Source organism: Musca vetustissima, unplaced genomic scaffold, assembly GCF_032173495.1.
Source record: "Musca vetustissima isolate MV318-11 ecotype Yass unplaced genomic scaffold, APGP_CSIRO_Mvet_v1 utg26893, whole genome shotgun sequence".
Taxonomy (NCBI): domain Eukaryota; kingdom Metazoa; phylum Arthropoda; class Insecta; order Diptera; family Muscidae; genus Musca; species Musca vetustissima.
Genome location: NW_026887321.1, coordinates 48,542 through 62,615, shown reverse-complemented (window position 1 = coordinate 62,615; position 14,074 = coordinate 48,542). Strand labels below are relative to the sequence as shown.

Sequence of the window (14,074 nt, the reverse complement as noted above, 5' to 3'; positions counted from 1 at the left end):
ACAATATTGAACATAAACAACAATTTAGTTTAGGTCAACTACTTCCGGTCTTCTAATTTAAAGGTCAGTCCACCCCCTCTTCTAAACTGTCTCATTTTATTTGCAAATGATTAAAAACAAAATTCACAAACAAATGTTATTGTAGTTTCGATTTTTCGAACATAATTTGCATTCCAAAACACTAACGAACAACAACACCCGCAAAAATACCAGTCAAACAGACGTTGTAGTAAACGAATGAATTTTTAATCATTGATAATAAAAATGAGATTTTAATGTGATATATTTTTAATAGCTTCTGATTATTGTCATAAAAAGCCCAAAATTATCAAAATCACATCGCGTCACAACAGGGGGAATTATTCAAATCCTGAATTATTTTCAATAGCTAACAACAATTTTATAGCAGGTTGTTAAAATCATATTTTATGGTTGGCCAGCAAACCACAATGGCAATGCGATGCGTAGGTGGCTAGGTGAGTGAGAGATAGCCCAGTCACCATCATCGTCACCGTCAAATGCTATTCAAAATTTGCCTAATAAGACTATGACACCATTTGTGGAACTATTGTGACAAATAAAACGATAAAAAAGATCACTGATAACATTAAAACCAATCTGGTGTAATCGGATTTATTGGTATTTGTTTTAAGTTATATTTAATTTAGTTTAAATTTATTGGAGGTCAAGGTCATTATTATGTTTTTGGTTTTTTTTTTTATTGGACAAATATTTGAAAATATGCAGTTTTATATTCTACACCAAGGTGTTTAAATACGTTTTTTTTTGTCGAATATGTAATTGGTCTAGTTTAATTTGGGGGAAGGTGTGAAACCTTCTGAGTAAATAATATTTTAGTAGAAAATGCCAATATATTTCGAAACATTGGCATAACTCTCCTATAAAAGACTGACCCTATTTTCCAACAGGTTTCTTAGTATGTAAAAAATATGTAAAAACGTAGACCGAATTTTTATTAACCTTAAACCTTTTATAAACCTTAAAACTAAAACCTTAATAGTATCGGCAATAGGGCAGACATTAATGGGAAGCTATGTTAAAACCTTAACAATACGAAAAATAGAATGGTGTTTTTTGGTCGAAAGATTTAGGTTCTATGGTACAATTGTTCAAGGTAGGCTTGTGTGTGACTATATATGTAATGTTTTGAAAAATATATAAAAAATATATTCTAAAGTCCATTTGTTTAAAAACCAATATTACAAAAATGTAATAAGACATTTTGGAAAGAAAACCCGATATTCTATTTATTTTTCGCGTATGTGTAACACATATGAAAGTGCAGGGAATTGCGAGTTATTTCATGAAGAATGATTTGCTTCCCCAAACTTTCCCAGTAGGCAGATTGAGTAAATTGAATACGGGAGCTCATTTAATAAAGAACAATTTCAAATTGTATGCGTTCCAAATTTTCCTTTTGGGTGATTTTTAAAAACATAATTTGTCAAATTCATATTGACACTAGTATTACGTTTGCATTAAATCAGCTGGGATTTGCTGTTACCTTTTATAATTGTACCATGGCTACTACCTATCAAATGTACAAAAATTTAACCTAGTAGCAACAGTGTAAGTGTGAAATGTCAATGCTCTATTTTAAGTATTGTAAGCTCCTTCGTGTGTTCCAAAAGCAGACGTACAGAAAAACGGACATCGCCAAATCGATATAAAAGTTTAGTTTGATCAAGAATATATATATGTGTCTAAATCGGACATTAATGGTGTACCATTTACAAAAAAATCGGACGAATGTATATGGAAGGAATATTTAAATTTGCAACTAATCGCACCAAATGAGCTCGTCCTTGGAGAAAAAACATAAAAACAGTAAGGAAAGATCAAAAGTCGGACGGAGCCGACTTCACCATTTTGTGTGCATGCAATAGATGTTGATATAGGAGACATAGCATCTTTGGAAGACCATTGAAATTGAACCGATTTCAACAAAAATTCGCAGACATTAAATAGGGCCTAATTCAGTATGATGTGCAAAAAGTTGCCTAAATGCGACAAATATAGGGAGTTTGGTACACCAATTACATAAAATCGAACGAAGCTATATCTAAATGTGAACCGATTTATCCAATTCCAGTAGTGTTCGTCCTTGAGCCAAATAAGTGACTTATGCCAAATTTTATCCAAATCGGATCATAATGCGACCTGTATTTTGTTTACAATTTAACCTCAACTGACGGACGAACGGACGGACATGCATAAATCAGTTTGACGAAGGATATTAATCGGGTTACAATTGTAGATAACTTTTTGGAGTCAAAACTATAAACTCTCTAAGCTCAATCTCGAACTTAAATATTTTTAAAAATTTTATTGGAGATTTGGTAGCCAATGTAACAAATTTCAGCAAATTCGATTGAAAAACGAAGTTAAGAACCGAAAATATCCATCTCAATTCGTTCAAAGTGATTACATGCTTTCGATTTGGTATGGCGTACTGTATTGAGTTTCGCCTGAGTTTCGTGGAAATCAGTTTTGATTTAGATATGTCTCCCATACATATTTTCGTCCGGTTTAATGTAAATAATGCACCAAAGTCCCTGTATAAGTTTCGATTTGCACGAAATTTGGTATGGAATACTGAATGAAGTCTAGAATGATGTGTGTTAATTTTCATAAAAATCGGTTTAGATTTAGATAAATTTTGAAGAGTGCAGTGTACCGGATCGATTTATATAAATTTGTATCATTGTGCACAAATAACTCTAAATCTGGCCGAATGAAATGAAAATTAGCATAGCTTGCACAAAACCATGTGTAGGGATTGATGTTAGCCGGTTCGCTTATAGCTAAAGACCACATATTTAAATTCGTTCAATTTAATGACAATGTTCCTTCGAAAAGGCGATGTCTGTTAGGATACATATGTAGGATAAACCCAAAGTGGTGAATGGTATTATATCGGCCGAGTCCGATTTTACTACTTTCCTTATTAGTTTTTATAGCTCTATATAACAGAACTTACCATTATTAGGCTTATTGGTGATTATGTATTTTCATTGGGTGTTCAATCTTCCTACCAAAAACATATCTTGGCATAAACTGCCATATTTCTAGGTTCTCGAACTACAAAATGCACACTTTATGGCGGAGTGTATACAAATTTTGGGCTAGCAGAACGAACCTAACTAACCTTTTATCGCACTGTGTACTGAGCATTATGTATTTGTTCATATATTTGTAACAGGAAACGAGGTAGACTCATAGTTCCTTTTGCTTAGAATCTATTTTGAATCGATTTATGTATGTTCGTCCATTGCATTCAGGTCGCATTCATAACCCAATTATTTGCCACAAGGACGAAACATACTGAAATTGGTGATATTTGGATATAGTTCTTATATATTAGTTTGAGGAAAAATAAATCCATTATTTATTTCTTTTTTTTTGTGTAAATAGTTTAAAACAGTTATTGTCGATTTTTAACTCCTGGGCGATGTTACGACTGCTAACATGCCGATCAACTTCTTTCATTTCTCCGATTGTATCGACATTTTCGACGACCGGCCTACCTTTGCGATGTGCATCTTTAACATCAAAAATTCCTGAACGTAATCTATGAGACTAATATTGCGCATAATTGGCTGTATCGGAACCATAAACACCATTCACAATTTTAGCCGTTTAGCTTGCCTTTCCGCTTTTGTCAAAGAAAAACTGTAAGATGTGCCGAATTTTCTCTGTACCGAATTTTCTCGCCCTGTAACTCACAACTGAATGCAACGAACAAAAACCTGATTTAACTATATGATACCCTTCACCACTATGGGTATATTAAACAGGACTATTATCATGAAATTGTATGAAATAAAATATGTGATATTTATCTAAATGTTAAACGACCTAGATCTATCCATCAACATTCGTTTGTTACAATGGGACAAAAGTATGTAAATCGACTTCAAACAAATATCAATAGGTCATCCGTTGGGCTAAATCTGTACTTCTAGAAAATCCAACTTATTCTATGCTCAATTTTGTACGTTGTGCAAAATTTGATGTCAATCTAATAAATATGAGGAGTTTCATGCACAATTTACTTATATATGGATGCTATATTACTTATAATCAATACTTATAATCAATCTATAATATAAGGGAGCTATATCTAAATCTCAACCGATTTTCACTAAACTTGGATTAAACTCAAACGCTATGCAGCATAACAACTTGGGACATTATTTAGATTAAATCGGACGAAAATATATATATATATCTAGATCTGAATCGATTTCACGAAACTCAGCACACATCATTCCAGCATCAATTCAGAACGCTATGCCAAATTTTGTGCAAATCGAAGGATACATTTGGTGCACCATTTACATTAAATCGGACGAATATATATATATATATGGGAACTATATCTAAGTCTTGGCCGATTTTCACGAAACTTGGCACACATCATTCTGGATTAAATTCAAAACGCTATGCAACATAAGAACTTGGTACATTTTTTAGATTAAATCGGACGAATATATATATATATATATATATATCTATACTTCTAGGTCTGAATCGATTTTCACGAAACTCAGCACACATCATTCCAGCATCAATTCCGTACGTTATGCCAAATTTCGTGCAAATCGAAAGATATGTGAGACTTTGGTGCACCATTTAAATGAAATCGGACGAAACTGTATATGGGAGCTATATCTAAATATGGACCGATTTTCACGAAACATACCAGACATCATTCTAGGCTCAATTCAGTACTTTATGTCAAATTTCGTGCAAATCGAACGATATATAGGGACTTTGGTGCACAATTTACATGAAATCGGACGAATTTATATCCAAATCTGGACGATTTTCACGAAACTTGGCAGACATCACTCTAGGCTCAATTCAGTACGTTATGCCAAATTTCGTGCAAATCGAAAGATATATGGGGACTTTGGTGCTCAATTTACATGAAATCGGACGAAACTATATATGGGAGCTATTTCTAAATCTGGACCGAATTTCACGAAGCTTGGCAGACATCACTCTAGGCTCAATTCAGTACGTTGTGCCAAATTTCGTGCAAATCGAAAGATATATAGGGACTTTGGTGCTCAATTTACATGAAATCGGACGAAACTATATATGGGAGCTATATTTAAATCTGGACCGATTTTCACGAAACTTGGCAGACATCACTCTAGGCTCAATTCAGTACGTTGTGCCAAATTTCGTGCAAATCGAAAGATATATAGGGACTTTGGTGCTCAATTTACATGAAATCGGACGAAAATATATAAGGGAGCTATATCTAATTCTAAACCGATTTTTCCCAATTTCAATAGGGTTCGTCCTTGGGCCAAACAAATGAGCTGTGCCAAATTTCATCCAATTCGGATCATAAATGCGATCTGTACTTTTCTTACAAAAATACATGTACAGGCAGACGGACGAACGGACATGCTTAAATCGACTTAAAAATTAATTTTATGCATATTCTCAAAAGGAACCATGGGTCTATCTCGTTTCCTTTTGCCTGTTACAAACATATTCACAAAGACATAATACCCTGTACCACAGTGTGGTGAGGGTATAAACAGTATAATTTTTCGTGGGGCCATTCTAAGATACAAATTGAGAAGAGCAAAAATTGTAACCAAGTATATTGTGACGATATTTTTTTTAAATTTGAAAATTAAATTAAATTAGAAATTGAAAATTTTTTTAAAACAACGGTTCTTTATTAAAAAAAATAATTTTATTATAGAATAACAACAATAACATAAATATAACACTTTTCAGTCTTGACTAACGCAATCTGTACAATTTGTCTAATGGCGTTACAAACGAAGAACTGAACCTGGCAAATATTGGTTATCTGGTACTGCAACATTTGCAGGCTGAACCAAAGGCGTTGGAGAGGCAAAATTCAAACTTGATGCCAAACCGCCATTAATTGTCCTAGAACTACCACCCAAGGTATTATATTGTTGTTGAATAGCATTTTGAGCATTGACAGCATCGTCCGGTGTGCGATATTTAACAAAATGGACCTCTGGCCGATTGTTGCCGTTGTTGTTCTCACTCAACGAATTGAATTTATTTGTTAATTCATTAATGTCGGCTTGTTTGCTGAGAATATAGATGGCAGTTTGAGCAGTTCGTTTACCCAATGCTAATATAGCATCCTCGAAATTCTTATTTGATGGTCCTTTAATGAATACAACACGTTGGGGTTTCTTCACTGATTGCAGGACACGTTCGGGTGTGCTATCCTTGAAATCATTTTCATCAACGGTGTATGTAATGAATTGGTTGGTGGGAGCAGATTCATCGGAGTTGAAAGAGGGGCTGGAAGTTACGAAACCATCATTGGAGAATGTTGTTTGGAATGGTGAGGTATTTGGTCCATTTGGTCCATTGACATTGATTAGCGTGTTATAAGTACTGCCAGCTTTAGCATTGTTGGCAAATCCTCCAACAAGTCCTCTTACAGTTTGTCTGCCTTCATTTCCAATTTGATAATTGTATTGGCCGGAGGCAATTGCCACCACAACGGATAAAATTATAAATACACCACGCATTTTTCCAAATTGAAGATACTACTGTTCTATTGTTCTGAAGCTGTGCTAAGAATGATAACACCAAAGTAAATGGTTTCGATTTTATACTTTGACCTATTTCCTCTAAACTGGCAATCGCATGATAATCTGATAATCTAAAGTTATCTAATCTCATCTAAAACTAATCAAAAATGTAACAATAAAAACGTAAATCGGAACTTATGAATTCATATATTAGCGGTTAATTATGAGAACAAACATACAAAAAAATTATATTCAAATCTGTGGATTATTATTCATTTATTAGTCTACGTTATTTTGATGGAAGCTCTGTGATTTGCCTATTAAGTGGCTACTGCACAAGCGTCACATGACCATGTAGACAGGCTCGTTTAGCTCTTAATTGGATCGGTTATGAGTTTTTTTAATTTTTATTTGCTAGACACTTATATAAATATTAAAATATTCTTAAAACAAATCTGGTATTAGTTTTTAATAATAATAATACGGATTCAATTTAACAAAGCAAGTCATTCAATCTGAGCAACATAAAATCACAGAATTTGAATGGATTTTTTTTTTTTTTTTTTTTTTTGTAACCAATTAACTAACGAATATTATTGTAACCAGAAGCACGACATTATATTGTCGTGTTTTTTGTTCCAAATGGGTTAATGGGTTGCTATTGTTTTCTTAATGGCCGAAATTTACAATCAAAATATGTGGGTCAATAATAGGCAACTTATCTATTATGATTAGGTATGGCCTATACTAAGTATTCATAACACTTATGATATGCTAAAATCGATAAGTAGATTAGGTGATATTTCAACGCTCTAGTAGTGAAAATGCGTTTAATTCGTTCGGATCCAATTTTTGGTTTAATTTTAAGCCAAATTAAACAAAACTTAACACATGTCATTATTGTAAAATGGTTTCTTAATCGAACAAACCTTGGAAGTGTGGTTAGAAATTTACATCAAATCTGAACCGATTTCAGCAAAAAACACACATATCAAGTTGTACTTAATTTAGTACGCTGTGTGGAATTTCGTCTCAATCAGACAAGCAGAGAGTTTTTGTTGCGCCTTTTACATCAAATCCGATGAAAATATTTATGGGAGTTATATATAAATCTGAACCGACTTTCTCCAATTTGATAGAACCCGAATTTTTTATATTTTGGGTTCTCACTGGGTGTGAAATCTCTTTACCAAAAATAATCAAAACTACCTTTTCCGGTAGCCCGCATATAAAGGTACGACCAATTTTTCGGTATTTTGAGCTCGTTTTTCAACCGAATTCGTAGTCCGAATTTTGTAATCGTATTTGGTAATATATCTCCCTTTCAAAAAACATTAATATCCGCCCCTTATAGGGTGATCCTAATATAACCCCATTTTATACCCTTCACCATAGTATGGAGGGTATATTAATTTTATCATTCCGTTTGTAACTCATCGAAATATTCATTTCCGACCCTATAAATTATATATATTCTTGATCAGGGTAAAACTTTAAGTCGTCTAAACGAATTAAGATTCCAATTTTGTGGTTCTTGAGCGCGTTTTTCACCCGAATTCGCTAAAATGTGCTAAATGGGGTACCAAATTTATCCACTAAAAATTATAAAAGTAGGTCGACTTTTTTTGGTAGCCACCATATAGTGGTACCCCCAATTTTTTGTATTTTGGATGATATGAGCGTATTTTTCTACTTATTTGGCTGTAAGTTAGTACTATGAGTTTTTATTGGGTAGCAAATCTCTCCACAAAAAAATTTTCGGGTAGCCCCGTAGCTACGTAGTATGTAATTCTAGGACCATCTGTTGTAATCATTCTTTCTTTGGAGGATATCGAGATAAAAAACTAGAAGGTCAGGTTTTAAAGTGACTATACCGCCCAGCATTTAGGCCTAACCTCTATATAAAACCACCTACCGATTTAATATTTAACGTGAAGGAAGGTAATGAGATGACTAAACCAGTAAGGAAAATAGGAAAGTCGGGCGGGACCGACTATTTTAAACCCTTCACCACCCTAAGAATATTTAAAGGGGCCCCTCCCCCATTCTCAGGGTCAATTTTTTTTGATTTAATTCGAATCTACATTAATTCAAGAATGTCCCTACAAAATTTCAAGTGTTAATCTCAAGAATTCTTGAAGATATAGCCGATTTATTGTATCAGCATCAAGTGACGGCTAAAGGGCTTCTCAAACTTTAAACGCGTTTTTCTCTTTTGCGAATGGCGGGCACGATAACTCAAAAACTAATAACCCAATCGATTCCAAATTTTTACACGTTTCGCAGTGAATCGGTGAAGATCTTCCTTATTATACCCTACACAACTATGTTGTCAGGGTATTATAGCTTTGTGCAGCCCCAAAAGTTTGTAACGCCGCGAAATATTGGTCCTAGACCCACCTTTAAGTATACCGACCGTCATATCTCGACTAGCTGAGTCGATCTAGACATGTGTGTCCGTCCGTCGTCCGTCTGTCCATTATAATTTGTAAACACGATACAGGCCACAGTTATGGACCAATCTTCACGAAATTTTGCATGTAGGATGGGTTCTGGCCAATGAAGACCCCTATTGTTTTTTTGTAAAGATCAGATAATATTTAGGGGATGAAATGGACCAAAAACTTTATTTTTGTCGGTTTTTCTGGTCGCTCCAGAGGCCGCAATTATGGCCAAAACACCGCGAATTTTTGCATGGAGAAAAGGATCGGGCTAAAAAAGCATGCCTGTTTTGATAAAGATCGGTTAATATTTAGCGGGCCCAATGGACCCTGACTTTTGTGTGAAAAATGACAAAATCTCTATTATATAGCGTATATATTTACTCCTGAAGGACATAGAGCCGAGAAGTTGATAGTATATCCAAGATGAGTGGTTGGCCTTTAAATTGATACCAATTATATTACCGTATGTACCGGATGCGGGAGTTACACTTAAATATTTACAGGTGCTTTAGTATTCATATATTATTTAGTAACCTATTACCACACTGGAGGGCGGAAATATAGCGCTGACCGCGTTGAAATGTTCCATGAGGTTTCAGTTATGGTCAAGGACAACGTCTAAAATGTTAGGTGATGATCAGATAATAATTTTTCGGATGAAGTGGGCAGAAAACTTAATTATTTGTACTTTTCTAGTCGAAAGCCGAACATCACAACACAACCCACGGTGAAGTAATTAGAGGGGCTGTACTGATTATTAGTAACATTTGCTGATCTCTAGCCAGTCAAAAGTGTGCAAATGTCGCGAAATATTGCCCAATCTCAGAATATAGAACCACAGAAAGTTAGATTTTCATGGAAGTTGTATAGGGTATCATATGGTCGGCCCCGTCCGACTATACTGCTCCGCTCACTGTTTTTTTTTAATTTAGCGTGAAGGAAGGTATTTTGATACAAAACTAAAATATTTGGTTCGAAATTGAGCTATATCGTTCCTCAATTGGTAATTCCTGCACGATTTTATCAATATTGTTCACTCTTTCTGTACATAACTTTGCCCTCTAACTAAAACCATTGCATAAAATATGCTCCGACAACCACATTCCTCACAGTTGATTTTTTTTCTATAGTTCGATTTTTTAATTTCTCCAAAGACCTTAGGCATAAAAATGTCATAGCGGAACAGTCGCCGTATGATCGTTCGGCGGAAGAATCAGGTCAATATGTTTAAAGTTATTTTTCCAACGAACAACTTTCGTTGGATATGGCTCGTCTTTAATTAATTGCTGTTTTGGATCAGGCTCAAAAAATAGATATTAACACTTCTATTGAAAAAACCCCAATCGAATTTTTTCAACATTTCTTTGAACCTAGAAACAACGGAGCTATTGTCAAGTTGTACAGAATCCAATGAAACCCAAACCATTTTTGCCGTCAGTTTATTGAATGTATTCTGGTCGAAGAAGTATCCCAAGTATCATTAACTTACATTGTCCGTACACGCATGATATCAATGTTCTGGGGAACAACGTTTCCTGTTGGCTCAGGTCTACATTGTTAAATCATCTAAATTGTAATAAATAAGAGGAAAATATTTGAAAAAAACTTACAAAATTACCAATGTTTTTCATTTTCTATAATAGCTTCGCTCCCATTTTAATTGTAGGCAACTTTGGGTAAAGGATATACCGTATTTTTTTAATATTCTTATAGAATCCTCTATTCTTGCCAGAACGGAGTTCAAAACTTTTAATGAGCTATGCCACTTCTGTGACCATGGCTTTATATAAAATTTCTTTTGAATCTGTGTACATCAAATTAAGATATGTAGAACTCCTTTCACTAGTTATATATTTTTATCAGTATCCAAAAATAGCTATGTTTAAAAAATTACCTTTAAATGCAGCTCCAACTTCAGTACTACGCAGCACGTTTCTTATTAGAAGTTCGACACGAGTTCAATTAATTACGTCAAACAGATGCGGAAACCTAATAAATATTTAATAAACATGAATTAATTGATATCGGTTGCATCTGCCGTATTTATTAACTGTTCTTTCTTAATTTTTGATAACATTTTTTCTGGTCTCGATTTAGAAAGTGAATATTGTTTTTCATTGAAAAAATAAACAAGTTATTGTCAAGCGTTAAGCAAGCTTTAGGCACTTAATTAATATCACATCTGTGTGAAAATAGAATTGCATGGGCACCCGTTTTATTTTGTTAATGATTTATACCGGTAAAATTATAATTTATTTCTTATTATCGAATAATTTGGAAAATTCGCTATTGTATAAAAACCGCCTGCTATGCAATTTCAAATCATTCCACTTTTCAACATCTCTTCAGGAGTATCAGGGAAAGCAGTCTAATCAGTTTTCAATATGCGTGCATTCATCGTCTTGTGTTTGGTGGCCACAGCTTGTGCCCAATATAACTATCAAGTTGGCGGAGGTTCTGATGGGACCAGTGCATCATTGAGTTCCAGCGCTGTTGGCAGCAACTCAGCATCCTTCGAAGCTGTGAATGCTGGTGGTAATATTGCAAGTGGAATTAGTGGTGGAAGTAGTTTCGGTGTCTCATCCAACGCTGCTCCTGCTATAGGAACTATTTCATCATATGGTGTATCTAGTTCTGGTCCTTCATTGGCTGCCACAACATCTTCATACTCTGCTCCAGCTTTTACTGCTACCTCTGAAGGTAGCATTGGTGGCACAGCCAACATTGTTTCTGGCCAAACTGGTGCTTCATTCACATCTTCTTCCTCTGCTCCAGCTTTTACTGCCACCTCTGTGGGTACCACCGGTGGTGCTTCCAACTTTGCCCCAGCCCAAGCTGAATTGGAAAAAGAATTCTACACCTTCACCGCTAACGAAGAAGATTTCAGTGAACCCGCTGGCTCCAACCAAATCAACGCCATTGCTAAACAAGGTCTCCGTGTTATCTTCATCAAGGGTCCCGAAAACACTGGTCTTGAAGATGCTGTCTTGGGTTTGGCCAAATCTGCTGCTGAACAAAAAACCGCCATCTATGTGCTCAACAAACAAGCTGACCTCTCCGCTTTGGCTGAGAAATTGAACACCGCCAGTGGTGATGTTAACCACAAACCCGAAGTTCACTTCGTCAAATACCGTACTCCTGAAGATGCTGCCAATGCCCAAAAAGCCATTCAAGCTCAATATGATGCCTTGGGTGGTAAATCGGAACACTTCAATGGTGGTGTTGCTCCATCACTGAACTTTGCATCTGCAGCTCCTGCTGCTACTGCTGGACAACAAAGTGGTTCATTCCAAAGTGGTACAGTTGGTCAACAAGTTGGATCATTCCAAGCCGCCACTGGTGTTCAACAAGGTGGATCCTTCCAAGTCGCAACTGATGGACAACAAAGTGGTTCATTCCAAACTGGTACAGTTGGTCAACAAGTTGGATCTTTCCAAGCTGCCACTGGGGTTCAACAAGGTGGATCATTCCAAGCTGCTACTAGTTCTACCTATTTGCCTGCCTCTATTATCCGCCGTTACCGTGCTTAAGTGATTGAGTGTTTTTGGGTCAATAAGGGGTAGAGATGAAAACTATACATTTTTTTGTTGTTTCCTAAAATTGAATTGAATTTGTGGAATTATATTGAAAGTTAAATAAAAGATATACGATTTTTTTACAATTTAATAAATTTCTTTTATTCTATTCATCGCATGATGTAAGATATATATAGCACAAGGGGATTTATCCTATGAATACTTCAAATGCCAAATTTACAGTCGAAAATCCCTAAAGAGGACCTATATGTCTAAAAAACGTGAACCCAGATTGTCATTCAGAAGAAACTTGTACTCTCAGTGGGTAGGAGGCCAATGCACAACCAATTAAATTGGTTGTACATTGGGTCAAGGGTTCAAATAAATCTAATTCGTACTATGGATTTAAATATGAGAGGTTGAGAGGTTGAATATATGCAAAGTTAGTACATAGAGTCACTTAAAATATTTAACACTCAAAATATCAAATTATAGACGATATAAAAATTACAGATGTATTGTCGAAAGGCGCTAAAACTCCCCGAAATACCGAAATTTGAAAGCTTCATTTGGGTAGAATAACAAATCATCCTACCCAAATGAAGCTTTCAAATTTCGGTATTTCGGAGAGTTTTAGCGCATTTCAACAATATATCTAATTAGAATTCAAAAAGCATTATATAGTGGCTGTTTTGGTCTATTTTTCATACTAAAACAAGTAACGAAAAGTAGTAAAGTCTGTGGGGACGTCTTAACAGACGTCTCATTACTGAAGGGCCAGAGATATGATCTTTGACGAACTGAAATACGCTAAATGTCATTTCATTTGAAGATTTTTAGTCGTCAGTGTACAATGGAACAAAATATGTAAATCGATTTAAAGCAAACTTGGCATACACTATTCGGGTCTTTGGTGCACCATTCACTTAAAATCGGACGAAAATATATAATGTAGTTATATGTAAATCTCAATCGATTTTCACCAATATGTACGTGCTAGGGCCAAATAAGTGACCTTTGTCATATATCATCCAATTCGGATCATAAATGCGACCTGTACTTTATTCACAAGAATACATGGACGGACAGACGGTCATCCATAAATCGAGAACCTGATGCTATCCATATTAGCAAAAGGAGCCAAAGATCTATCCCGTTTCCTTTTGCCTCTTACAAAGATATGCACAAATACATAATACACTGTATCGCAGTGTGGTGAAGGGTATAAAAAGTCGGTTATCATATGACATTAACGTTCCAAATTGACAGTGACATTAGTTGCATCGTCGTTTTCAAAGAAGTAAGGTCCAACTACACCATCGGATAACAAAGCGCACCAAACAAAGACTTTTTTTTTGATTTAACGGCCTTTATTCAATTGCTTAAGGCTACAGAGAACCCCAACTACAACAACTTAGGCAGAAGGTAATATAGGGACAATGGTGCACCAAAGTTCCTATATTACCTTCGATTTGCGCGAAGTTTGAAATAGCGAACCGAATAAAGCCTAGAATGATGTGTGGCAAGTTTCGAAAAAATTGGTTCA

At 35.2% G+C, this 14,074-nt stretch overlaps 2 protein-coding genes across 2 annotated transcripts; one reads left to right on the top strand and one right to left on the bottom strand.

Moving 5' to 3' along the window:
• Window positions 1–5,822: 5,822 nt before the first annotated feature.
• Window positions 5,823–6,566, bottom strand: LOC133334879 (uncharacterized). The gene has a single exon (XM_061543194.1). It carries the CDS (start codon window positions 6,564–6,566, stop codon window positions 5,823–5,825), a length of 744 nt encoding a protein of 247 aa, XP_061399178.1.
• A 4,831-nt stretch (window positions 6,567–11,397) lies between these two features.
• On the top strand, window positions 11,398–12,543 carry LOC133334878 (uncharacterized transmembrane protein DDB_G0289901-like). Its single transcript, XM_061543193.1, has one exon. The coding sequence runs from the start codon at window positions 11,398–11,400 to the stop codon at window positions 12,541–12,543; it is 1,146 nt and encodes a 381-aa protein (XP_061399177.1).
• The last annotated feature ends 1,531 nt before the right edge of the window (window positions 12,544–14,074 follow it).